The sequence below is a fragment of the Notothenia coriiceps genome, unplaced genomic scaffold (genome assembly GCF_000735185.1).
Source record: "Notothenia coriiceps isolate Sejong01 unplaced genomic scaffold, NC01 NC01_scaffold00033831, whole genome shotgun sequence".
In the NCBI taxonomy this organism is placed as follows: Eukaryota; Metazoa; Chordata; class Actinopteri; order Perciformes; family Nototheniidae; genus Notothenia; species Notothenia coriiceps.
In genome coordinates, this window is record NW_011366532.1 from 888 (window position 1) to 9,442 (window position 8,555).

At 42.8% G+C, this 8,555-nt stretch overlaps 1 protein-coding gene across 3 annotated transcripts; it reads left to right on the forward strand.

Annotated features, from left to right (window-relative positions):
• The first annotated feature begins 672 nt into the window (after positions 1-672).
• chtopa (chromatin target of PRMT1a) lies at positions 673-8,064 on the forward strand. Of its 3 annotated transcripts, none has more exons than XM_010790166.1 (5): positions 673-753; positions 1,829-1,979; positions 4,892-5,066; positions 5,163-5,324; positions 7,066-8,064. In XM_010790166.1, the coding sequence occupies exons 1-5, from the start codon at positions 689-691 to the stop codon at positions 7,260-7,262; spliced, it is 750 nt and encodes a 249-aa protein (XP_010788468.1). In that variant the 5' UTR covers positions 673-688; the 3' UTR covers positions 7,263-8,064. The 3 variants fall into 3 exon arrangements, with proteins under 3 accessions (XP_010788468.1, XP_010788470.1, XP_010788469.1); XM_010790168.1 differs by lacking the exon at positions 7,066-8,064 and adding an exon at positions 5,968-6,315; XM_010790167.1 differs by having other exon boundaries at positions 674-1,568.
• Positions 8,065-8,555: the final 491 nt, after the last annotated feature.

The following is an 8,555-nucleotide window of genomic DNA, read 5'->3' on the forward strand; positions in this document are numbered from 1 at the left end:
GGCTGCCAATTGGTGGTCACTGGTGTAAAGGAAAGAATGAATGGGGCCATGTATCGTGAGATTTTGAGTGACAACCTCCTTCCACCAGCAAGGGCATTGAAGATGGAACGTGGCTTTTGTTATTGACCAAATACTTATTTTCCCCCATAATTTGCAAATAAATTCTTTTAAAAATCAGACAATGTGATTTTCAGTTGTTTTTTTTTTTGTTTGTTTTTTCATTTTGTCTCTCATAGTTGAGGTATACCTAGGATGAAAGTTACAGGCCTCTCATCTTTTTAATTGGGAGAACTTGCACAATTGGTGGCTGACTAAATACTTTTTTGCCCCACTGTGTATATATATGGAAACCGGCGCAGGACATCAGCAGAAATCAGAATATTGTTCTGCGTAAGCACCTCCTGTATTTTGTCCGCACGCCATCTTGTCACATGAATCCTTCTCAAAGTTTTATTAATGAGGCCCCTGGTATTTTCTCGTGACACATCAAAGACACTTGCTCTATCGGATTGTAGGGTCATGATCATGACGATCTCCAGAGAGCACTTCATAACAGTTAGTAAGCTACAGCTTGTGGTGCAATTTAATGTTCTTTTATGATGTGTTATTGCAGTGTACATTTGGACTGCCAGTAGAACTTTTTTTATTTCTGTCTTTCTGTTTGCAGGAGCCTGCAAGCGAAGTCAAAATGAGTGCACCCTCCTCCCAAAAAGTGGTCCTGAAAAGCACCACCAAGGTGTCCCTGAATGAGCGGTGAGGCGCCACGCACCCTGTCAGCAGTTACACACCAGATGCAAGGGCCAGCCTTGGCTTGTGAAGGTTCTAGTGCTCCCTACGGAAGGCTACTGTCGGGGACCGGACCCGACATGGAGGCTATTCTAACTGTCCCCTGTGTGTGCACTGCTCACTCAACCATGTTGGTCCTGTCAATATTTCTTGGGGCAGATGTGATATTAACTTATACTAGTTAAGGAGCACACAGTGCTGGCCCAGGCCTAATATCTTTAGTAAGCAGTGCACACCTCTAGACAAGGGGAGAGGGTAAAGGTCATACTGGGTAAGCCTAGGTTATCCTATGCAGGACCAGGCCGCTGTCCTACAAATGCCCTGGCACTCATGCCTCCTGTTACCTTAAACAGCACAGTATGCGTCAAGTATACGGCACCCCTATAAAGGGGGGAGGAAGGCTTGAGCTAAACGAGGAAGATGGGGCCCCACCTTTCTGCCTCTCTCAAACCAGTGGAAGTGAAGCACATGCTCCTTTCTTCCCCTCTTCTCTCATTCTTTCTCCTCTCCACTAAGTCTATCAAAGACCTGGTACTCGGTCCTAGCTTGGACGTGACAAGAGCTCCTATGTCCCCTTCCCTCCTGAGTCTCTCAGTGGTTTGTACCACACGTCACGGTCCATGCTGTAAGTGGCTGGGTGGCCAGGCACTCCTCATGTCCGAGGCCTCTCCTGCTGCAGCACGATGACCCCCCCAGCTGGGCAGCTGGAGGCCTGTAAGTGGCAAAACGCATTCTTCTTCTGGTACCTTCTCTCTGCTACTGTTCTCCAGTCTCTTTGCACTGTGAGTTTTTCTTCATCTAAGTTTGCATATCTTGTGCTTGTTTGAAAACAAATGCTAAAACGTTCTGGATGTTCATGAATGAAAAAGAAATTGAGAGCCAACAAGTGGAACATAAGTCTTGCATATAAAACAGCCATCACAGGCTGTGTGGCTTCACCATAATGTGAGACATGACTTGATGTGGAACCTGCTTCCTCCTCTCTATATCCCCTGTCCCCTTCTTTTACTTCCTCCCTCTTTTTCCCCTCCCGCCTTTAAAGCTTCACTAACATGCTGAAGAACAAGCAGCCTGCTGCTGTTAGCATTCGAGCCACCATGCAACAGCAACATTTGGCCAGTGCCCGCAACCGCCGGCTGGCCCAGCAGATGGAGAACCGGCCCTCAGTGCAAGCTGCTCTCAATCACAAGCAGGTGAGGGCAAAGGTCCGACTAGACCTTTGGTTGGAACCATGTTGAGCCACTTTGTAAATTGAAGGTATACCGGCACTGACGCCTATAATATAAAAGTTAATAGAACTGTAACAGCAGTGTTTCCCACAGATTTTGATTCTATTTGTGGGGGCACCGCACCACCACATAATCAGCTCACCGCATATAGGTGTAAGCAAGGGTAAAGTGCTATTTTTATAGGTGGTGTGTGGACCTCAGATAGGGGGGTCCGGGGGCAAGCTCCCCCGGGCAGATTTCTAAAGAAATATTGAAGTTTAAAGCATTATTCTGGTGCACTTTGAGAGCAAAATGAAGAGATCTATGGATACATCTCTCAACACCCATATGAAACAATTGTAAACAGATTTACTTTTTCTTTATGGATATTTTACAAATCACCCTTTTAAACTTTATTCTTTTACTGTCATATAGTATTTCATACCTGTTTTTCATTTATTCTCTTATTTTTTTATAACTATAATGATCATATAAACGTGTGCCTCGGAAATAATTGTTTACATTAATGGTGACCCACTGAGTGTCCTTTAGTTCCCTGAGCCTCTCAGTCTGATAGGAGGGGACTCTCCTCCACTTTGTTGTTGAAAAAACTCCTTATATCCGTTAGCGTAGCTCGCTAGCACCAGAAGCTAACAACAACGATCTCCAGTACCGGTGCGTGCGCAAAAATGGCTCGTTCCACACACACAGAGCCGAGCTTTAATGAAACAGAGACGTAATAGTACTGTACTTCATCATATTATTTTCGAATCAATATTTTTTCAAATTATGATTTTCTTTTTTTTCTTTTTTATCTTTTTTTTTTTAATAACCATTTTTATTCCTGGTCTCTCGACCCCCCACTTTGAGAACCACTGGTTTAGTCTAACCTTTACAGTGAATTTTCTTGAACGCAACAAAAATGGATCCTTTCATCACTGACCAAGTTTTTAAGGGGTTCGACTTCTTATAATCGGGTTAAATGCTATTGACAATAGCATGCTAGTTTAAACAATATTGGGTTTGTGAGTGACGATTCTCCCTCAACAGTTAATGGAACTTTGTCAGATAAGGTTTTAGGTGCTTTGCTTTCTTTGCTAATTAAATGTTGAGTCGAATGGAGTTCAAATGTACCACAAATAAACTCTGACAGTTAAAAGTACCCTTGGCAGAACCGTGGTGTCCTGGGTTTAAAAGCAGGCACTTGTTTGCCAACAGGCAAATCTCATAATCTATGAAAATAAAATTGTTTAGTCTCTGTTTTACTTTAATGTTTTGTATGCTTATTGGTGACTGAAAAGAGATTTATTCACCAGACAGTGCTTGACTTACATGTTGCTATAGTGAGATGATGAATGTGTAGGCAGGCAATCCAGTTGGAATGACAGCTACATGTGTTAAATCAGAAGCTAAAACAATGCTCACTGTTTGTAACACTGTGTTATCATTTAGTCTTTGGTCGAGGTGAAAGTGCTCCTCCCTGATTGGCCAATGCAGTGCCTTGCCATATTCTTGATGCAGCCAAGGCTGAGCCTGGTTCAACCTTCTTTTGTGACACCACCACTACATTGACAGACAAACCCATTATCCTTTAAAAATAATAGGTACAATGGTTAAAACATACTACCCTGTGGGGAAGAAAAGCAGATCCAAATACTAGTATACAACATGAGTACAGTCATGTTAAAGGTGCGTAAAAGAGAATCACTGTTGACATTGTTGCTTCTAAATAAGCTTTAACTTAACACTTGAAACAAACAATGATTGGGGAAATTAGGTCCATGAAGGCTGCCCTGAAGGAAAGACAGTTGTCCCCATAGCTGCACTTCTCACAGCTCTAGTTGATGTAGAAGTGAAACCAGACAGTGCAGGAAGAGCTAGTCATTTAACCTATAGAGACACTATAGTGTTGAAAAGGGTTTTCCAGCCAAGCAGTAAGTATTTTTCCCAATATGACAAAAGACGCTTTCACACCGGAGTACTTTTCCCAGGAATAGTTCTGATAGTTCCTGGGATTTTGCGTTCACACCAACTAGATCTGGAACTAGAACTTTTTTCGGGAACCTTTTCACCCCTTTTCAGTCCCTGCTAGAGAGGTTGTACTTTCCTGGGGAGGAAAAGGTTCCAATTTCTGATTGGCTGGGCAAATTTCAAACCACGCCCTGTAAAACTACGAAAAGTTCTGTGAAGCTGCCATTTTATTTGTTGCATTAGCCCAGCGCACCAACAAAGAGAGACTAGCTTATGGTAACACAAAATAAAACGTGGGAGCGGTGGAGTGATGAGGAGGTGTCGGCGCTTCTGGCGATTTACCCGGGACTTCGGGTGGCGATTTACTCCCACCCGAAGTTGTTTGGGGCCTGCCAGTAAACCCAAAGCAGAAGAAGAAGTGATGTAGGCGGCTTCATTTGCGTGATCCTCCATCAGGGACTTATTCCGGTGTGAACGCGATCTACTAGATAGTTCCAGAACTTAAGAGTTCCGGGAACTATTCCTGGGAAAGGTACTTGGTGTGAAAGCGCCTATTGAAAGTGAGTGGTCTTCTGTCTAAGGTTGTACGTGCTTCTTTGTATAATGAATCCCTGAGTTTGAAAGTGTGTGTTTTTGACCACTTAATCAGACAATATGTGATGTGTGAGACAACCATGGAGGGGAAGAGCTCAGCTACTTTTCTAAAACCAAAACTTTGTTAAGCTGAACTTTTACATTTCACTTTGTTGTTGTTTTTGCTACCGAATGTTCTGTAAAATGTCAAAGGCCCTTTTTGGAACTCTTGTTAAAAATGATTCATGGGTTTGAACGTGGTGTTAAGTGCTTATAACAACCATTTTACTCCTCACATTTGCCGTCCTACATTTTTAACAAAGTCATACTTGCGTCCGTGAATAACTTGTCAGAGCCTGAAGCAGCGCCTGGGGAAGAGCAACATCCAGGCCAGGCTGGGCCGGCCTGTGGGGGCTCTGATGCGGGGAGGAGCTCCTGGAAGCAGAGGAGGGATGAGAGGGATGAACAGGGGAGGCCTTCGAGGACGAGCAAGAGGAGGAATAATGAGAGGTGCCTTGTCCCTGAGAGGTGTGTGTCCACAACATCACACTTTCATCAATAAATAGGTCACTGTCTTCACTGTGGAACCTGGGTGTAGCTGTAATGTGACTTTGTGTTGCACAGGGAAGAGAGTGGCTTCTACAGGCGGGCCCATGCGAGGTCGTGGCTCTGCGGGGCGCCTGGCGATGCGCAGAGCAGGCCGTAACCGTGGAGGACCTGTAGGCAGAGGAGGAGCTCTGTCCCGAGGAGCTGCACGAGGAGCTGCACGAGGAGGAGTTGCCAGAGGTGAGAGTGCTAATGGTTAACTCTATAAAGAGTGAGGTCGGACCCTGAAGTTAGCATTGCTTGGGATCCTTATACCAAAAGCCAAAGGGATTTTTCCTTTGGAACGTTACAGAAATAAGCTCGGTTAAAACAAACAATTACATTTACTCAACTACTTAACATATTTGAGGTACTTGTATTTTCATTGACTGCTTTCTATTTTTACTGTACTTCATTTTGGAAGACCATTTTGTACCTTTTACTCAACTTTTACTTTACTAACACCCAATACTTAGGAATGGGTTTTAAAATATGATTGTTTGTTATAGATTAAACAATCCAACACTATATGTAAGCAACTAAACCCATGAGTGGGTTAACAGATTAAGAAACAAAGATATATTTTACAGTTCCCGCTTCTTAAATGTGAAGATTTGCGGCTTTTGTTTTAAAACATGTTGGATTACTTTTACTACGAATACTTGAAGTACATTTTCCTAATCATACTTAAATACTTTTACTTTACTAGTACCATTCTCAATGCAGTACTTTAACTTGAAATTAAGTATTTCCACACTATGGTATTTGTACTTTTACTCAATTAAAGAATCTGAATACTAGCTTCCACCATTGCAATAATTCGTACATGTTTTTTGTTTTGCAGGATAATCTCCACATACTACACAACTGACAAAAGCAAACGTATACGTTAGGCTGTAGAGGACAGGTCATAGTGGCATGACTTCATGTCACCACCGCTAAGATAAAGGCAGCTAATATTCGCCATGATCATGCTCAATAGTCTCACCCATAGATTCCACCGGGTCCGTCTGCGGCGCGTTACGGCAGCACCGCGGTTTTGGTCCGGCCTCCTCCGGCGTCATACCCTACCGGGCACATTTCAGAAGCGGAGCATCTTGCCTGGCGGCTCGCAGTTTTAGTTGATTTGGGCATATTTCCTGGACAGGCTACTTTGTACAGACAAAGTTAATAATAATTGTAATATCCCAGTTATAAACGACATGAATCAAAGATGTGTTGTATTTTAGTGGTAAAAAAATGCATTCATCATCAAAATTATTCTATATATATATAATTTACACAGTGCCTGTAAACCGGAGGAGAACGCTGGCATTTCTCCTCCTACTTGAAAGACTACGGAGGGATAGGGTCTGCAAAATTAGTTTGTGTATATATATGTGCTATATGCTCTGACCGTTCCACTTCCTGCCTGCCCGACCTTACATTACGGCTGCGCCGCGTCAAAAATAGGATTCATCCTAATTTTAGAGAAGCCCTGCGCCAAGGCGCTTCTGAGCCATAACGCGCCACGTGTGGTGGAATAGCACCCATTGATAAGTGTCCGTGAGCACCGCGGCGCGGTCGTAACGCGCCGCAGACGGACACGTGGAATCTAGGGGTCATTCAATACTCGCTAGCAACTGCTGTTTTTATGACTCATTGAGGCTACAGACATTCACCAGTGTGGTTATCACTGATCTATTTTATGTTGTAGAACAAAATGTGAAAATCTTCTTATCTAGTTTCAACTACAGATATCAGGCTTCCAACTCAAAAAGTATTTAAGACAAGCAAACGGAATGTGCTAAAATGCTAACTCATCCCTGGGTTTTACGACTTATTCCTGCGCCACTCTAATTATGCGAGGGAATAAGATGCCTCTGTCTGTTCCTAAAGAGACACTGAGTAGAACTGTTGACTCAGTGCAGTTCATCCATTGTTTATGTCTGTCTGCTTACAGGCCGCGGTGGCCTGCGAGGGCGCGGTGGCTTTGCCGGTCGAGGTGGGCGCGGGCGGGGTCGAGGAGTAGACCGGCAGTCTGTGACCCGGGAACAACTGGACAACCAGCTGGACGCCTACATGTCAAAAACCAAAGGTCACCTGGACGCTGAGCTGGACGCCTACATGGCGCAGGCAGACCCCGACAGCATGGAGTAACGGCGCAGACACATGGAGAGCCACTGCACAACAGCTGAACTCACACGAGTGTAGGCCGGGCTGAGAAATGATTGTGTTTGTAATTTAGAGGAGAGTGGTGACTTTGGAACAGCAAGAGATCAAGGTTTCACTTGAATGTGCTTCGACCACTGCTCAATTCTGCATCAACCTGCTCCTGCAAACCCCCTGTAAATCTGGAATAACTTTGTGAAGGGACCTTTCTAAACATTAACAAAACCCTGCTGTCAATAGAAGTGTTTTTTTATTCTTTTTTCTTTTTTTAAATATGACCTGAAAAACACTTAAGACATTTGGGACAGATCTCTGTAACGCTCCGTTCTCCAGGCGATGTCTTTAACCTTCTTTGGAAATCTATTTTGAATGACGCCTGTTTATTTTGTACTCTTCTTTTAAATGTGATTTTAGCGTTAGTGTGCTCAGACCTTTGGGGATTGATTCATTTGCTTATCTTGGAAATGTTTGCAATGCAACAATTTTCTAAATTATTTGTTAAAAGAATGTAAGCAAAGAGTTCAAAGCCAAGTATCCATTTGTTATTGTTTTGTATTTAAAAGATGTACACTTTTTTTGTTCCTCTGTATCTTCCAGCTGTCGGCATTCTTCAGTACGCCGCTGACATCCTTAACCTGTACTTGAGAGCATTTGTATGACTTTATCCAAAGCAAGTAAAATAGGTTTTAATTCAAATGGAATTGGTTTCCCTAATTGAGTCCATCGTATACATTTGAATGGGGTATAATTGTTGCCAGCAGAATAAAAAAAGTACGAAGGGATAAGACAACCTGTTGCTGCAAATAGAGAAATGCTTGTAGTTCTATATTTATTATACGAATTTAGATTTTGGTTATATCAAAGTGAAATATTGATTTGTCATCTGTTAAATACTAATGGACATGCATTACATTTTCTAGTTAGTGTTCTACTAGCACAAAGTACCAGCAGTGTTTAATGACTTCAACTAATCATAAATACATATTTCAAAGTGGAATTATACCACATTTGCTATGCAAGTAAATGTTACACTGATGAATAGACTAATGTAGTGTTATGTGCCACCTGCAAATGTATAGATGCTTTATTTTAAAGCCAGTGTGTGGAGGACAACTTCCAGAGAAAAACCCCACAGTTTAAAGGGGAAAATGGGAGAAACCTCAGGGAGAGCAACAGAGGAGGAGGGACAGACGTGCAATAGATGCTGTGTGTAAATCGAAGAGATATTACATTTTACAGCGTAGGTAGACCAAAGGTTTGGAAATGCATGTGTCTATAATA

Excerpts from the sequence above, each read along its gene's own strand:
- chtopa (XM_010790166.1), top strand. The coding sequence starts at position 689 with ATGAGTGCACCCTCCTCCCAAAAAGTGGTCCTGAAAAGCACCACCAAG. Across the intron at positions 754-1,828 it reads AAGGTGTCCCTGAATGAGCG|CTTCACTAACATGCTGAAGA; the intron begins GTGAGGCGCCAC and ends CCGCCTTTAAAG. Across the intron at positions 5,325-7,065 it reads ACGAGGAGGAGTTGCCAGAG|GCCGCGGTGGCCTGCGAGGG; the intron begins GTGAGAGTGCTA and ends GTCTGCTTACAG.